We start from the raw sequence: 18806 nt of genomic DNA on the forward strand, positions 1-18806 counted from the left end.
AAAAGAGGATTCATTCTCAGTGAAGAACCTTGGACCCCTAACCTGCCTCTATACATGCCAAAGAGCAGTGATTCCTCACACCTCTCTGGGGGTCATCAGGTGGATACCTCCCTTCAACAGTGTTTCGCCTACTTAGTCCCACTACACCTCCAGGAGGCTAGGCAGTGAACCCCGGCATCCCAGAGTCACCCCCCCTAGTGCCAGTTCACACTGCTCCTACACAATCCAAACAGCACTGCCACGTTCAACTGACCCAAAGATGCTCCAGGTAGTGGCCAGTACCGATGCTACCATTTAGCCAATGCTAATGCTAAATGCTAACCGCTACCTACTGAGAAGAACAGAAGAAGACAATAAACCTAGATTCACCCATACTGTTAATGTTAACTGCTAGCTACCAGTACTAACTGCTAAGATACTATCATACTACCACCGCTTTAGCTATTGTTAGCTGCTACAATGCTACTACAGGCCTAGATGCCACATGTAACTGCCAATTGCCACACTACCATCATCTACACCTGCCTCTCACCAACTGCACCAATAAAAGCCGGGTGGGAATACAAACCCTGGTTGGGGTAGAGGGTAGAAAGTAAAGAGGTAGAGTCAAATATGAAAGTAGGGATTGGATACAGACCCTTGTTCGGGTAGGGGGTAGAAAGTTTAGAGGGTGCTGAAGGTGGAGGCCTAAACCACAGACTAGATTTAACAGCCTCTTCTAACATTTCCTTCAAGAAGCAAACAAATCAGGAAAACAACCAAAAAAAGAACAAAACAAGCCAACTCTGTATCTTACATCGCAAACTCACCTGAACAGGCCACATGGTCCCAAAGAGAGACTCTAGCTGGCCACACCCCCACCTTATCTAAACTTCCTCTTCCTGGATCTCTTTCTATTGGGAGAGCGAGAAGATGGGGCGGGGAAAGCAGAGCAGAGGAGAGGTGTCTTCTTCAGACTTTAACCTCTTCTCCTGCCGGATTAGGCATGCATGTCCTCTGCCCCCCCCACCCCCCACTGACTAGACCTAGCAGCCTCATCTGACATCTCCCTCACTGTCTTCCTTAAATTTTGCCCCTGCACTCCCAGCTCCCTCAACAGTGAAACAGCTGACCCTGCAACAAAACCTCTTGACAGGCCGGCCACAGTTTGTCCGTCTGGGCAGCGGGCTGTCTGATGTGGTGGTCAGTGATACAGGAGCTCCACAGGGGACTGTGCTTTCTCCCTTCCTCTTCACCTTATACACCACTGACTTTAAGTACAACTCTGAGTCATGTCACCTGCAGAAGTTCTCTGATGACTCAGCTGTTGTCGGGTGTATAAGAGAGGGAGAGGAGGGGGAGTACAGGACACTGATAGACAACTTTGTTGAGTGGTCCGAACAGAACCACCTGAGGCTGAACATCAGCAAGACCAGAGAGATGGTGATCGACTTCAGGAGGAAGAAGACGCCTTCACAGCCACAACGGATCAGAGGGGAGGTGCTGGAGGAGGTGGAGGACTACAAATACCTTGGAGTGGTAATCGACAACAGACTGGACTGGAAATCCAACACAGAGACTGTGTACAAGAAGGGGATGAGCAGACTCTACTTCCTGAGGAAACTGAGATCCTTCAACGTGTGCAGCAAAATGTTGGAGATCTTCTACCAGTCTGTGGTTGCCAGCGCCATCTTCTTTGCTGCTGTATGTTGGGGCAGCAGCATCAGAGCCGGCGACACCAACAGACTTGATAAGATCATCAAGAAGGCCGGCTCTGTACTTGGATTCAGACTTGAGTCTTTTGAGACTGTGGTGGAGAGGAGGACGCTGAATAAACTGTTATCCATCATGGACAATGATCAGCACCCTCTCCATCACACAGTGGACAGACAGCGGAGCACCTTCTCCCACAGGCTGCTGCAGCTCCGCTGTCGAAGGGACAGATACAGGAAATCTTTCCTGCCACATGCCATTACACTGTACAATAACAGCTAAAAAATAAATCTAACAATAATAATACAATACTTCTTAACACTACTGTTTGCTTTTGATATTTTATTATTATGTATATAATTTTTACTGCTTGCTATTTCGATATTTTATTAGATATAGTTGTTCTTACAGTCACGGTACACTTTATTTTCACTGCCATTTGCTCTTGATATTCTTTTTTGTGCAATACTTGTACTACTGTTTACTATTTGGCTATTTTATTATTATGTATATAATCTTTTTACTGCTCGCTATTTTTATATTTCATTATGTATAGTTTGTTCTTTATAGTCTTTTTTCACTTATTTCACTGTGTGTAATGCTGCTGCTGCACTGCAATTTCCCAGCTTGGGATAAATAAAGTCTGTCTGTCTGTCTGTCTGTCTGTCTGTCTGTCTGTCTGTCTGTCTATCTATCTATCTATCTATCTGTCTATCTATCTATCTATCTATCTATCTATCCATCTATCTATCTATCCATCTATCTATCTATCTGTACACCCCACTTCCACTGGGCAAACCCTGGTCTTCCATTCCCTCTGCCAGATTCTGTCTTTAAATCTGCATACTTAGTCTTCTTCCTTTCATAAGCTGCCTCCACTGAATTTTCCCAAGGGACTGTTAACTCAATAAAAAACACAGTCTTTTTACTCATGGACCATAAGACAATGTCCGGCCTCAGATTACTATAAACTATTTCCTGGGGCACAACTAGCTTTCCTCCCAAGTCGACCTGCATTTGCCAATCATCAGCCCCTACCAGGCGGCCACCTACCTGCCTTCTCCCTGACTTAGCAGCTCTATTTTTCTCCCCCTCTCGAACAAACTGCACACCTAACCTCTCCTTTCTAGAACTTCCAGAATTCACCTGCTTCCTTCTCTCTTCAATGCCTGCGGCAAAGCTTCTCAGCACCTGATTATGCCGCCATGTATACCGGCCTTGTGATAAGCTAATTCTACAACCTGACAAAATGTGCTTTAGACTTGCTGTTCCTGAGCAGAGTGGGCACGATTGGTCGCCCTGTACCCAGAGACTTAGGTTCTGCGGGGTTGGCAAGACATCGTATGTCGCCCCTATCAGAAATTTAATACGGCCTTCCTCCATATTCCACAGGTCCCTCCAACTAAGTTTCCTCTTCTCAACACCTTCCCAATTCAACCATTGTCCCTGTTTGGCCTGACCAACTGCTTTTGCCCCCCTTAACAACTCCTCCTGCCTACGCACCTGTTCCACTACAAGCTTTCTTTTCTCCTTTAGACCTGCTTTGTTCCACACTGGTTTGCCTGGGCCAAGCCCCAAGCCTCCCCGGCCAAATTGAACATTTCCTACTATTTCTGCATGCCTAAGAGCTGCCTCTGCCTCCTGCACTCCCCCCAGAAGGATTCAGAACCACATTGTTAACTAACATGTCCTTACTCCCGGATAATAAAAGCTCTGTCCTAACCTTAGTGCATTTAAACTCCTCTGTTAGACTGGATACTGGCAGCTGAAGCATTCCTTTCCCATACAAAGCTACATTGCTTAAGCACCTGGGAGCACCCAACCATTTTCTAATATAATAACTAGCCTTTCCATTCTCTCTGCTACAGATAATGGGACTTCATATACTGACATTGGTCACATTAACCTAGGATACAGGCCAAACTGCAAGCACCACGACCTCAGTTTTCCTGGGAGCCCTGATTTATCTATTCTCTCCAGCCCTTCTGCAACATCCTTTCTAAATTGCTCAACCTGTTCAACATCATTCAGGTCCACATTATACCACCGTCCTAGACTCTTGACTGATTTCTCCCTAATTGTTGGGATTTCCTCACCATCTATAGCAAACTTCCTATCACTTACTTTCCCTCTGTATATTGAAATACTCCTTGACTTACTAGGCTTAATCTTCATACTAGCCCACTTGAGATTCTGATTGACTTTATCTAACAACCTCCTTGTACATGGCACTGAAGTTAGCAGTGTCATATCATCCATATAAGCCCTAATTGGTGGAAGACCATTCTGCCGTCTCTCCCCACCTACGACCCACTTGGAAGCCCTAATAATTACCTCCATAGCCATTGTGAAAGCTAGCGGGGAAACTGTACATCCTGCCATAATACCAACCTCCAATCTTTGCCAGCCTTTTGTGAGCTCTGCGATACTTGCACACAATCTGATGTCTTGGAAATATGCTTTCACCAAGTTAACAACTATCTCCGGCACTTTAAAGTAGTCAAAGGAACTCCAAATAAGGCTATGTGGCACTGACCCAAACGCATTAGCCAGATCTAAAAATACAACATTCAAGTCTCTTTTCTCCCTCTTAGCTGTCTGAATCTGATGCCAAATCATGCTAGTATGCTCTAGGCATCCCGCAAATCCTGGTATCCCTGCTTTTTGCACTGTCGTATCTATCATACCATTCCTTTCTAAGTAATTAGCCAGCCTCTGTGCTCCGATACTAAAGAAAATCTTTCCCTCAACATTTAGGAGAGAAATCATCCGAAACTGGCTAAGGTCCGATGACTCCTTCTCCTTAGGGATGAAGACACCTCCTGCCCTGCGCCATGCTCTTGGAATACTTTGTTTCTCCCAAACTATTCTCAGGTATCTCCATAGTGTCCTTAAGATGCCAGGTGCACTCTTATAGACACGGTAGGGGACTCCATTAGGCCCTGGGGCCGAAGAAGCCTTTGTGCGCCTAACCACCTCCACAACTTCTCTCCACCTAGGTGGGCTCACATCCATCTCCTGCTCCACTTCCCCTAATGGTGGCATGTCAGGTTGAAGACCTATGTTCCTATTCTCCTTTGAATCTGAATACGTTGACTTCAAATACTGTTCAATCTCTGATTTCGTTGCCTTAAGTTGCCCTCCTTTTTCTTGATTAAACAAGCCTTTCACAAAATTAAAGGGGTTTCCTAAAAAATGCTGACCTTGCATGTTCCTTCTTCTTTCTCTTCTCCCTAAGGTGTTCTGCCCTTCTGAGTACTGCTAACCTGCTTCTCAGTTCCTCCTGCAACACCTTAATTCCCTCCCTTTTTTCTTCTGTCGCCTTCCTCCACTGCTTTCTTAACTGCCTCCTTTCCTTTACTAACTTCTCTATTTCTCTTTGCCGCCTAGACTTGCCGACCTGCACCCTCTCGCCTTTCCTTTTGACAAGCACCCCAAATCTCTCTCGACCATAGGAGTAGATCACATCTCCAATTTTATCCAATTTCTCCACTACATCTCCTCTAAGCCTGCTTAATATGACTGATAAATCTCTATCAACTGCCTCCCACTCTTTGCTATCATTAGCCCTCGGCCACCTAACTCTAGCTTTCTGCTCCATGCTTCCCTCCTTGGCTGGCCTGTTGACCTCAACACCAACTGCATCCCCTCTCCGTACCTCCTCCTCTCCAGGGATAGTGTTACTGATATCCTGCGATCTGTGGTTTTCTACCTGTCGCTGGACTTCATCCGACTGATTCGACTGACTTCTCAAGAAATACTGGTCGATGCGGCCACTCTGCCCTTCCACCGCTAAACACTTCCTCCTTCCCTGATGAGTTCTAAGGCCTCGGATTGATGTTATTTTCTGCCAGCCACATGGGCAAACTTGAAGCTTCTTATCCTCTGCTGCACAACTTTTGCTCTCCTTAGTTGCCTTCACTGTCACCTGAGTACTGCTACCTCTGGCCCCAAGAGATGGGTCCGTGCCCCCATCCCTCACTGAGTCATGTATCCAAGGCATAGTCATATCCGTTATCCTGTTCGTTACCATGCAATCCACCTGTGAGTCATCTTCCACCCCTGCTCTCGCTGACTCTTGGGGTATTTTCCTTATATTGGTTGTAGCTAAGTCTGGTTGTAGCAAGGTTAAGGCTTGCCACTGCTGCCATGGGTTGCTAGCCCATACCAGCACCTGTGGGGTCTTTTCCCTCCTGTCAGCAGTCACATGGTCTTTCCCTTGTCAGCTGCTCTATTCACAACAGTCACTAGCCAAGCTAGACAATACAGTTCCGATGCTACCATTTAGCTAACGTTACGTGCTAACCGCTACCTGCTAAGAGGAACAGAAGAAGACAATAAAGCTAGATTCACCTATACTGTTAATGTTGATTGCTAGCTACCAATACTAACGGCTAAGATACTATCATACTCTCACCGCTTTCGCTATTGTTAGCTGCTACAATGCTACCACAGGCCTAGATGCCACATGTAACTGCCGATTGCCACACTACCATCATCTACACCTGCCTCTCACCAACTGCACCAAAAAAGCGGGGTGGGAATACAAATCCTGGTTCGGGTAGGGGATAGAAAGTAAAGAGGTAGAGTCAAAGAAAAAGTAGGGATTGCATACAGACCCTTGTTCGGGTAGGGGGTGCAAAAATTTAGAAGGTGCTGAAGGTGGAGGCCTAAACCACAGACTAGATTTAACAGCCTCTTCTAACATTTCCTTCAAGAAGCAACAAACCCTACCATTTCCTTCAAAAAGCAAACAAAGCAGGAAAACAAACCCAAACATTTCCTTCAAGAAGCAAACAAAACAGGAAAACAACCAAAAAGATCAAAAAACAAGCCAACTCTGTATCTTACAATGCAAACTCACCTGAACAGGCCACATGGTCCCAAAGAGAGACTCTAGCTGGCCACACCCCCACCTTATCTACACTTCCTCTTCCTGGTTCTCTTCCTATTGGCAGAGCCAGAAGATGGGGCGGGGAAAGCAGAGCAGAGGAGAGGTGTCTTGTTCAGACTTTAACCTCTTCTCCCGCCGGGTTAGGCATGCATGTCCTCTGATGATGATCAATAAAGTAAATAAACTTAAAGGGATAGTTCGGCATTTTACACATTAATCTGTATGGCATCAACATCTACAGTCTCGTGCTCTCACACTGACTTCGCCCCCAAAGTGTCCTCTGAGCCGAGATCTGGCCAGTTGTGGTCAGTGCGAAAGTAGTTCCGGTAGGTTTCCTGGGGCCAGAGAAGGCACACGTTTTTCCTCTCAAAACAGCACTCATTCGAATCAGTGATTTATTTGCATAACAAAAGACGTCAACCACAAAACGTCACACCTCGTAATCGTTTGGGTCTAACTTTATCCCAATTGCGATCAATGCGCGCAGGCGCCACTATACGTGACAGGTAGCTAAGCCAGGTGTTTCATTCACAGTTTAGCATTTGGAAAGCTAGTTACACCATGTCTGACTACAGCAGCGACGAAGAATATGATTTCAGCACACAACCAGAAGGATATCTGTATGAACCCGAATATACGGATGCAGAACTCTATCAGATGGAGGTAGAACGGGCAGAGAGAGAGAGAGAGATGGCGAGCAGAGATGTGGAACGTGAAATCGGGGCCGCAGCTGCGAGACCTCGAGTGACTGATACAAGGTGGTGTACGTGCAACAAGTGCGAAGTTATGCAGACCGAGGTTGAGTGCTACTGTTGCCATGAATGGGACCTCGTAATGCCTCGCATGCAGGACCTTTCCATTGACGAGGAGGCTGGCGCCTTTATGTTCATTTCATCATCATACTTGAAGCAAAATTTACTTCTGAGCATCACTGTGTCTCAATATCAGCCTACTCATGAATGCCCTTCAATCATAAAGCAAGGCCTATCTTATGCATATTTTGTCAAGAGAGCTCTAAGGGTTATGTCGCCGTGGCCCAAAGTGTACTCATAAAGGACATTTTCTCTCTGTATAAAAACACATAAGGATACCTATTTCACAGTAGCCTGAAATGCTGGTGCATAAATAAAGATACCTTCCTGACAAACTGCTGTGTTGTCAATTAAACAAAATGTGTTTATATACAACCATAATAACTATGCAGTTTACTCAATGTTGACACACTTCATATATCTAATGTGCATAAACTTATTTTCTGTTTGCATTTCAGACAGTACAGGCTGGTCGCCTATCGCATCATAATGGAATGGGCTCTGAAAGGACAGACGCTTGGTCCTGGCAACAGAAGAGTTCTTCCCTCCTGCGTGGTGGCGCTAATAAGAAGAACATATCCATCACCAAGTGGACAATATGCTGGTTTCAAAGAGTCAAATGATGCACTGCAATTGTTTTAGAATTTTAAAAATCAAAAGCTTTACTGTGAATTTCTTTTTGACGTGCAATTTTCTAAAAATACAAAACGAATGTAAAGACACAAATGTAAATAAACAATGTAAATAAACACACTTCTATGACAATATATGTATATACAGTCTCAGTCATCTTTCTCAGTGGCAGGTGTCTCATGAAAGCGTGATTTGTGTGCTGAAACCAATTCAGCCTTGTTTGGCTTTGGTGTTGGGGCAATGTTGGCTGGTATGATGACTGGAGGATGTATGTGGAAAGCTGGGTCTCCGAGCTTCACATTGGTGTCAAGCCGTCGTTGGATGACCTTCTCCACCAAATCTTTCCGGAACTCCTGTGTTGTTGGCTCATACAGTCTTCTTGCAACCCACTGATTTGACTGCCGTGAATGGAAGACATTATATCTCTCTTGTCCTAGGAAAAAGGAAATGGGGGGGGGCACACAAGATAGGATGGTGTATGATCATTATATATGAAACTCAATATGGTAATGTGTGTCCTGTGATGCTGTGCGAATGCTATTTATGAGCTTACAAATAGGTATCTCTAAAATAGAAAGGCAAACTAAGATGTAATTCATTTGTATAACATTTTTTACATTTCCTGGGAAAAAAACAGTTATATAGAGTTTTCAAAATGTTGCTTTTATCAGTTTTAGGAGATGTGTGTGTGTGTGTCTATGTGTGTGCATCTGTTTGTACACTTACCAGATTGAGTACGGTCATGCTGACGCCCAACATTGTGATTGTGGTCAATGATGCTGAGTTGAAGCCTCGCCTGCATCGTGACATAGGTGAAATGGCGCCTCTTCTCTGCGTATTTCAGCATTGAGCTGTGTAACACTTCCAAGTCCCCTAAAAGAAACAAACACAAAAAAATCAGTGTTATTTACCTAGAAAATAGCATCATATTATTATTGTATTTTGCCTTTTGCAGGGAGAAGTACTTCAGTAGCGTAGCAAAAATGCTGCTTTGTCACTGTGATGACATACCACTAAATTATTCATAAATTCAATTATGTTGTTTAGGGGGAAATGTGGGGGAAAAGTGATCGACCTTCTGCCCATAAGTCTATCCAAACTGACCTGTATGTTTGAACAAAGTCATTTGACCGAGGTCCTTCAAGAGGTTTTTGTCGAGCACAATGGTCTTCAAAGCATTCCAGGCAGCAGATCCCTTCATCAGCCATTTTTTCCGTCGCTGTTGATCCTGGCTGAGTAGTTCGTGACGACATGTGTACTCCTGCCCATCCTCTTCCCATCGATAAGTGGAGGTGTCAAAGGTAAAAGTAAACGAAAGTCTGTGGTTTAATTATAACAGTAGCACATGATATCACATAGCTGTTACAATATGTACTACTGTAGAGAGATAGCAGGGAGAATAGAGCAAGGGGTGCACACGGGAACCAAGGTCACACCTCTTTGGAGTCAGCACAGTATGGGGTCTGGCTACAACGGAGCCTAAAAGTCAGTTTGCTAGGCCTTGTCTCCAAAGTGCGCAAGTTGGAGAGAGAGAGGGGGGAGGGGGGTGTCACCAACATAAAAACAATCTGGCTACAGAGGATGGCTGGCTACCAAACTGTTTCACAGCGAAAGGCTGCCATCCTAAACGGCAAATCAGCTGAAATGCCACAGTTTTGAACAGCTTCATTGTACCTTGTAAGGTCGACAGATTGTGTTATTACTGAAAAACAATAAAAACCTACACATACAAACTCAATGCAACCAGTGCAAGATAAGCTGGTCGTGGGACAAGCACACTGGTCTACTTTTTACTCAGATAAGTAATCAAGAAACATTATCTGTTAGCAGGCAATGTCTAGCAGCTAGACTACAGTCTGATTTCAGAAAGTGCCTGCTTCGACTTCTCATGTTTGGACGGATTTCCAAATTACACGGGCAGGGTGCATCATTTGTCCCAATGTCAGAAATTCTTCTAGTAGCCTACCAAATTTTAAAATGTGACAATCTGAAAATAAAATCTGTGGAATTTTTAGCTCAAACATATGCTGGGTGCTGCCGTTATTTCTCCAGTCTAGAATCTGACATGGGTAGCTTTATCTTCATTATGCTAGCCAACGCCGTCATGGACTTCTTGTACACGCATAGAAACCATGCACATTCCACGTAGTAATTAGTTTCTGACCATTGTAATAACAGTGTAGCCAACATATTATGTATGTGAAACATCATTGGTGACATGACACCGATAGATGAATATGTTTCACTCACTGAGATAGAATATATCTCAGTGCTTGCACTCGCATAGCCCGCGGTGCATCACCAGAAGACTATACACGGATGCTATAGAAAATATGTGGTACAATTTTGTTTACCTGGGGTGCAGGTACAGCAGTGCTCTTCAAAATACGTTTCTTTGTCTGTCCTTCTGGAAGATAGTCGTCCTCGCTGAAGTGGTCACTGCACACGCGAAGCTTTCTCATCTTCGGTAGTTGGGTGAGCTCCACGTTCAAGCCCAGAGAAAGTAGCCAAAGTCTCCTCAAAGCTACATTCGTCGAAGGGAATCGGTGGAATGTTTGAGGAGACCCACTCTCATCTTTGTTGGTACAGCCTGGATATGCACAAGTGCGCACCATGTCTCTATCTCGTTTTTCCAAATAAAGAATAGCCGGTGGACTTCTTCTCTCTCTCCTTCTCCTAGCTCTAAAACTAGCTCGTTTGCGTTGCGTCGTCTGCACTCTGTAAACACCATCGAACACTGACGAGAGATCAGTTGGCTCGCACACAACGGTTAGCACTGACAGCGCGCATTGATCGCAATTGGGATAAAGTTAGACCCAAACGATTACGAGGTGTGACGTTTTGTGGTTGACGTCTTTTGTTATGCAAATAAATCACTGATTCGAATGAGTGCTGTTTTGAGAGGAAAAACGTGTGCCTTCTCTGGCCCCAGGAAACCTACCGGAACTACTTTCGCACTGACCACAACTGGCCAGATCTCGGCTCAGAGGACACTTTGGGGGCGAAGTCAGTGTAAGAGCACGAGACTGTAGATGTTGATGCCATACAGATTAATGTGTAAAATGCCGAACTATCCCTTTAAACAGAAACTACAGAAAATCACTCTACAACGAGGAAATCAATTCGGCTAAGGACTAAGCTAAGAAAATAAATCAGAAACTATAATATCAAAATTACAAACAAAAACACTCACGAGGAGGATACAAGAGCTTACGGAACAAAGACTGTGGCTGTGGCAAGGACAAACGGGAAAGACAGGCTCGGGTGAATCGCCGACGGACAAAGACACACTGGCACAACACAAGGGAGACGCAGACTATTCAACACGTGGAGGGTAATCAGGAACAGGTGGAGACAATAGGTGATCAGGGCGGACACACGGGACCCATGAGGAAGAGCAAGTGCTCTGAAACGAGAGGAGAGTTAGACCTTCAAAATAAAACAGGAAATGACAAGACAAAAAACCCCATGACGAGACAGACCTCACCGCGGTGTGACAACACAACCCAGTCTCACAGAAAGTCGTGAAACTGTCACGTTAATTAATCTATTGTTTCGTGCGTGCCGACACGATTTCCTCACTTTTTTCGTGCTACCCAGAACGGATTTCAAACTAATGTATTTTAATGGGAAGTTTATTTCGTGCGTCCAAGCACGGCAATCACACGCCACGGCATACAGGAGGAGTTGGATTTTATTTAATTTCTGAGCCTTGGGAGCAACTAAATACGACATTCTCCATCATCAGGTATTGCTGTTATTTTTTTGTTTTTCTTTTAATGTCAATCCCGAATCCATTGCAGGCTTCCTCGTCATATGATCTAACGTTTTTATTCTTCTTTTCTGCTGCGGATTCAGGCATTTTTGTGATCAGGAAACTCTTTTGTTTTAATCTTTGCTTCCTGCTTTTTTAATATAGCCTACAATATACAGTAGCTCAGGTAATTAAAAATTGCGAGGGGTCAAATCTTTTACATATATATGATCTAATGCTTTTCTTCTTCTTTTTGGCCGCATGATTCAGTGATTAAAAAGTATTTTATTGTTATTTTTAATATCTGTATCCTGCTTTGTCCTAAATGCATTTATTTTATTTTTTTTACGGTTTTTAAGGTACCACTACGTTTACAATGTCATCTTATATTAGTGTAATATCTTTTTGTCTTATTGTGAAAGTATCCTAGTCCTTCCCCCCCACGGCTAGCGACACCTGTTGCCGGAAGCATTCTGCCCTTCTCCTGCTACTTGGTAAGATGTGTGGTTTTTCTCTTGCTGATGTCTTACTTTTTCATTATTCACACGGTTTAAATGTTAAAGCGATGATTAACAGCGGCCTCATTATTAAACACAAGACTATGAAAACGACCTGCTTACTTGTGAAGGGAACAATAGCAACTTTTGTCTGGCTAGTGGAAGACAGCTATGTGTATGCTAATAGTTACTGTGCATACGGTAACGCCGCATCACCAAAGAGTAACGTTATGTTATGCAATAACACGAGGCATAATGTCTCATTAGGCCTCCTTAAACACTGTGTTTTGTTTTAGAAAAAATCTTTTGTATTCATTCAAAAGATGGGAAAATCATGGTCCAATCAGTTGCATACAAAATCTTTCTGTATGAATAGAAAACACAGGTAAACTATAGCTAGCCTACAGTACTAAATACTTGTCTCTTTTCTCCTCGTAGTTTCTGTCAACCCATCCTATCCCCATCTGAATCATCTAAATAAATCCAAAGGCACTTTTAAGAGTCATCTATCTATCTATCTATCTATCTATCTATCTATCTATCTATCTATCTATCTATCTATCAGGTGAACACTGAGAGACATGTGGAGGAGGCAAACACGGCGAAAAAGTCATGTACGTACTCATGTTTGTAGCATATTAAATTGGTATTCTCTGCTGATTATCGATTTATCATTATCTCTGTTTAATACATTACACACAATTAAGGAGTAGTGTCATCTTTTAAAAGATATATGAGTGAACTATGATCTTTTATTGCAGTGGCGACAAGACATATGCCAGAGAGAAAGAAGCTACAAAAACGTAAGTGTAAATTATTTCTGTTTGTTATCCTTACAGTACAAACCAATCATTTAATAATTTGTCTTTGGCAGGAACTTGGATAATGGTTCACTGGTTAACTGAACTGTATTTCCTGTATTTCAAAATTGCCCAGCCCAGGATACCTGGCCTTTATTGGGGGCAGGCTTTTTATTTGAGGGAGGCTTTTATTTCTAAATCTCTCCTCATCTGGTGATGGGCTTTATCTATTATAGCCATGGTGTCTGTGCATGAGGTGAGGTGTTGGTCAGGTGTCATCTGAGGTGCCATCGATGTAGAGAGGAGGCGGGACAGTGGCAGACCTGCGGAAATTCACAACCATTGGATTTCTGAATGTTGAGGATGTGGTTGTTGTCTCCGCACCACAGTGTCACATCCTCCACTTCCAGCCTGTATGCTGTCTCGTATCCATGGGTGATGAGTCCAACCACTGCTCTGTCATCTGCGAACTTCACCACGACTCAAGGTTGTTCTTGTGGTGAGCTCTGTAGTCGTAGGTCATCAGTGTGTACAGCAGAGGGATGAGCACACAGCCCTGGGAGAGCCAATGTTCAGGATGATGGTGGAGGATCTGTTGTTAATCTTGACACTGACCTGCAGGTCAGGAAATCCAGGACCCAGTTGCACAGGGTTGAGGAAGTTCCTATTGTTGCTAGTTTGGACACTAGTTTCTGCAGGATGTTTGTGTTAAATGCAGAACTGAGTCCACAAACAGCAGCCTCACATAGGAGTCCTTATTCTCCAGGTGAGAGAGGGCCTGGTGGGTCACAGCAGAGATGGTGTCAGCTGTGGACCGTTTCCACCTGAATGCATACTGATGAGAGTCCTCAGCCACATCAGTGGTCTGCCTCAGTTGCTTCATCACCAGCCGCTTGAAGCATTTCATGGTGACAGGGGTGAGTGCAATGGGGCAGTAATCGTTGAGGCACAATGCTGTGGAGGTCTCTGGCACAAGAATGATTATCGGTGACTTGAGGCATGATGGGAGTCTGGCAAGGGACAGTGAAATGTTGAATATGTCCATCAGGACCTCAGACACTACTAGGCTGGATTACTACATGTCTTTATTATCAGCAGGGGAAATCCTTGAAAATGCTTGAATTTTAATGTGGTATTTTTAAGGTTTGGAAGGTACTTGAATTTTGAAAGTGCTTGAAAGTACAATTTTTAATTTACAAATTTTAATGGCATTACTTTGATAAGAAATTGCTAACTGACTGAGTGAGTCAGAGGGAGCTTAATTGCTTTTAACTTCTGCACAAAATGAAAACGACTCCATTCAAACCTCGCTGTGTGACATATTTTGACCAGCTGATTGGCTACAGCTCCAAACCAGCTTTTATATTCCGAAACACACCTTCTTTACTGGCGTTATAAATGGAAGAGCTGGCATCATCCTGTTTATTTCTGGTAAAACTCTCTCTACTATTAAAGGCCTCTACATAATCGTTACAGTGTTGCTGTCACAAAAGATGTTTTTTGTTGTTTATAGCATAGTGAGATCCGATATAATGAGATGGAAAAAATGATCATTTTGAATCTACATGAATACAAATGTGTAATTTATGTTTTTGGTAAGGTGCTGGAAAAGCTTCAAAATGTACGTTCCAGGGGCTTGAATATGACTTTGGAAAAGGTGTGGGAACCCTGTATCAGGCTGCACCACCAAATGTACTGACTAGAACCAGAATAAGAGATCATATTTCTCCTGTATTAGCTTCTCTGCACTGGCTCCTTGTAAAATCTAGAAAATCTAGAATAGAAATGAATGTCCTTCCTTACTTATAAAGCCCCAATAGTCAGGCACCATCATATCTCAAAGAGCTCATAGTACCCTATCAACCCACGAGAACACTGTGCTCCCAGAATGCAGGCTTACTAGTGGTTCCGACAGTCTCCAAAACTAGAGTGGGAGGCAGAGCTTTCTACTACCAGGCTCTTTTCCTGTGGAATCATCTCCCAGTTTCGGTCCAGGGGGCAGACACCCTCTTTACATTTAACTCATTGCCTGCCAATTGTGACATCACTGTGCTGTGGGGCCAGCGTTCTGACACTGTTTATAGGCATATTTCAAAGCACACAACTCACACTATACTTGCGTTATAGACTGTGAACCACTCTGTGGAAAGAGCTAACTGTCATCTTTCCAATGCTGTTTTTTCAAGGCTCATTTCTACAGCAGTTCGTTTGTGAGATACAGTTGCTGGAAGACAGCCAAGTCTGTCCAAAAATACTACTCGTTTCCTAGAACACAAGATAAATGCAATTTTATAAACGGTGCATTTCTACAGATTATTCTCAACTCTAATGTCATTTCAACTGCATGAAAATCGTATTGAAAGACATAAATAACTAACTTCCCAGTGTGCCTAGGTTTTAACCAATAGATGCATTGGTTTAGCTCAAGGTTTACTGTCCTGTCCTGGCCTGGATATGCATATCGCAGGAGGGCACCATCAGTCCTCACAATGACAACATGATAACCAAAGCTGCTGCTGATGTAGCTGACGCGGCTGAGTTGGCCACTTTGCGTCTTGATCTCATCAAATATTTGAAACCAGAACATGGCTAGATCAAAAGTTTTATACAAATATCTTGGTTTGATTCAGAATCAGAATCAAAATAACTTTATTAGTCCCTGAGGGGAATAATAACTTTCAGTTACATCTCGTTTAAGAAACATAAAAAAGACAATGACACACAACGGGGGGGACAGGAGCAGGAGGGTCGCCACACTAGCAGCGCCCCGTTTACTTAGATGAGAAAGAGAAGAACAAGAGGGAGGTAGAGGGAAAACAAGAGGGAGGTAGAGGGAAAACAAGAGGGAGGTAGAGGGAACCTAGAGCTCCAGAATTATGTCACAAGGTGTATCAGAGTGTCCTTTATAGTGGTATAAAAGAAAAGCCTATTGACGCATTGGTGCGTCATTGGCAGCGAACCTCCCACGACATCTGTGACACACCCCTGCATCGTTGGCAGTCAGTGAGTTAAGAGTAGGCTTAAAACTTACCTTTTTGACAAAGCTCACAATTTTGTTGTGATTCAATGCTATGTAAATAAAATTGACCTAACCTGACTATTTTGGTATGTAAAAAGTACACGTTAATTGCCTGAATAAGTAATATTTAATTTCCAATCCTACAGTTGTCTCTGCTGTCTCTACTCCACTTCAAGACGGAGATGTGAAACACAAGACGAAGCGGGGAGGTATGTACCAAATATTTTTGAGATTGAGTTCAAATATTATATATTATTTTAAAAAGAGAATTGTTAATTCACTACCCTCTCTGCCCCATAGCCTAAATGTTTTATTTTCAATATGAAAGTAGTTTTGAATTTGTTTGAGAGAAATTAGAAAAAGGACTGCAATAAGAAAGTTAGGTACAACTGCCTGAATGATTGTTTGAAATTCCTGAGCATGTGTTATTAAATTTCACATCTGAAAGCTGCCCAGTAAAACCACAGTTTGATCTGCTGCGGTATAAAATAGTTGCAGTATATGCAGTTTGTTATACAAGTGAAAGTTAGTTAATATACAGAAAACCTTGTTGATATTTACCGTTTTTTTCTCCTCTCTTTTCAGTGGAAAGAAGTGGGCCAAGTCCTGGCAGCCAAAAGACTCAATAATACATTTGTAAATATGTATATACTGTAGTTAAGTTTCCCCTCCAATCCTGAGGTTTCACAGACTACTGATGGTTAATGAAATGTAATGTAGATTGATATACCAGATTAACAGATATGTGTATATAATGTTTTATTTTGTTCTCCTGTTTCATTCTAATTTTAATTATCTGTATACATGTTCTATGTGTGAGGAGTATGGAAGGGGCGACATCTCTTTGATTCATTTTTGCAGACCTGTGTTGTAAAATGACAATTAAATTACCTTTATTCCCTGAATCCTTGATTCCTTTATTTTGCTAATCAGAGAGTACAGATGACAGCAGAGGACAAGATGACTCCTGCCTCTTATTAAAAACATGACCATCTTACAGAACCACTGCAGCATCCTCTGAAAACAAAACTGTGATGGAACTATGATGTGCTGTTTCAATAATAATTACAATCTTGTCTCAGGTATGTTATTAATACATATAAAAAAAATATATAGCCCTTTCAGGTAAAGCATAGCTCCAGAAACTGGGCTTTTTAGACTTTAATACAACAGTAACTGTATTTTGAAATATGTTTTCATCAATTGACTTTACTACTTTTCTACTTTAGTACTGACGTAGCCTATGCTCCCCATGCATTGAGACCGAAGCTGCGTTCAAAAACACAGCGCTATGTCATGTTCACCAACAAATAGCTACTGCCAGCTAACTGCAACTACTAACGTTTATTAATAATATGTATGTTTGGAAGCCACATTATATGTAAACAGATTATAAACCACATTAATATTTTAAAACAACAATAGGAATTACGGAAGCCCGGAAGTTCCGTTTGGAAACGTTGCTAAATCCGTTGTGCCATTGAACGCGCACTTTTCAGTCAGTGAAAGAAAGGTGCAAGGATCGCGTCTAAAATAGCAGTCATTGATAAATATGTTTATGTTTTTCAACACATTTTGTTTCCTGACATAAATTCATATGTTTAAGAAAAACTTTTTCTGATGAAAACCGAGCGGGTAGTTGTTTTCTAAACCCTAATTTCACAACGCTAACCCTAGACCGGAAGAATGCCACAAGAACTACAATTGGCGTGGAGTTCAAGTACACAGTAGAGGGCTGCGCCATATGTTTTGTAGTTCTAAAGTGTTTTCAATATTTTATTAAATTGTGGTCAGAAATCTTGAAATCACATTACAGGTAATAGGGGGTGGGGAGCAGATCTGTTTGGTCAGATTAGATGTTTATCACTGGTAAAAGGGTGAAATCATGTTTTTTCCGGGTTTTGACCTTACTCAGTGACGCCCCCTGTTGGTTTGCCTTCGGGTATGATAGTAGAGATCAAGAGCTTTCCAAAACTGTTTACCCCACATCTCTAGCATATTTTTTGGCTTCCCTATATGCCTTCAAAAATGTCTCAGGTACAAGGTTCAAAGGTCACTCCTAAGGGGCAGGAACCAACCACAATGTTCATACTGACATATGTTACTCTGTAGGTCAAGGCCTTTACAACAATGTCTTAATTGTTGTCCTATGACAAAGTTTTATTTTCAAGTTGCTCCAAGCCAAGGCCCTTTGAGGTGTCATTTCTCATAGCACCTTTCAGCAAAGCTGGATAAAAATCAGACAAACGTATTTTAAAGGGTATTTAGTGGCCAAATGTGGTCATGATATTGATGTATACCTTATGCTCAGTCAGACTTTTCAATTTGGACCAATTAAGACCCAGTTTTCTCCCATAATCTGTAAATGTTTCTTTTGCATATTCCCCCATTGATTTAATATGGCTGTTTATAGTCTCTGTATACCCCTTTCCCCAGACTGACAGGATGGTCCTAGCTTATCAAGCTTCTAGCATATTGTATTGCCAGTACTTTTTTGTGTGCACTGTAAATTTTGCACACATATCCTAAAAAATGACCATGACATGACATTTTCTTAAAACAGTATAGGCCTGTGCCACATAACATGTTATGCATGAGGGAGGGAGATGCATATAGTCCAGAAATTTTAGATGTTGATCGTGAAGTACTGTACAGTACTCAATAAATAGTATGACATTAAAGAACACATGACTTCTTTTTTCAGT

General features: G+C 42.6%; 1 protein-coding gene across 1 annotated transcript; it reads right to left on the bottom strand.

Moving 5' to 3' along the window:
• Window positions 1-8148: 8148 nt before the first annotated feature.
• Window positions 8149-10931, bottom strand: LOC121610987. Its single transcript, XM_041943336.1, has 4 exons — window positions 10386-10931; window positions 9136-9301; window positions 8758-8904; window positions 8149-8464 (listed from the first exon to the last, which is right to left on the bottom strand). The coding sequence occupies exons 1-4, from the start codon at window positions 10644-10646 to the stop codon at window positions 8181-8183; spliced, it is 858 nt and encodes a 285-aa protein (XP_041799270.1). The 5' UTR covers window positions 10647-10931; the 3' UTR covers window positions 8149-8180.
• Window positions 10932-18806: the final 7875 nt, after the last annotated feature.

Source organism: Chelmon rostratus, chromosome 8 (genome assembly GCF_017976325.1).
Source record: "Chelmon rostratus isolate fCheRos1 chromosome 8, fCheRos1.pri, whole genome shotgun sequence".
Taxonomy (NCBI): domain Eukaryota; kingdom Metazoa; phylum Chordata; class Actinopteri; order Chaetodontiformes; family Chaetodontidae; genus Chelmon; species Chelmon rostratus.

What these genes read in the sequence shown, in the direction of transcription:
- LOC121610987 (XM_041943336.1), bottom strand. Translation starts at nt 10,646, where the DNA reads ATGGTGCGCACTTGTGCATATCCAGGCTGTACCAACAAAGATGAGAGT. An exon ending in GACTTTGTTCAAACATACAG is followed by an intron (nt 8,905 to 9,135) that starts GTCAGTTTGGAT and finishes TGTTTCTTTTAG; the next exon opens with GGGACTTGGAAGTGTTACAC. An exon ending in GCATGACCGTACTCAATCTG is followed by an intron (nt 8,465 to 8,757) that starts GTAAGTGTACAA and finishes CCTTTTTCCTAG; the next exon opens with GACAAGAGAGATATAATGTC.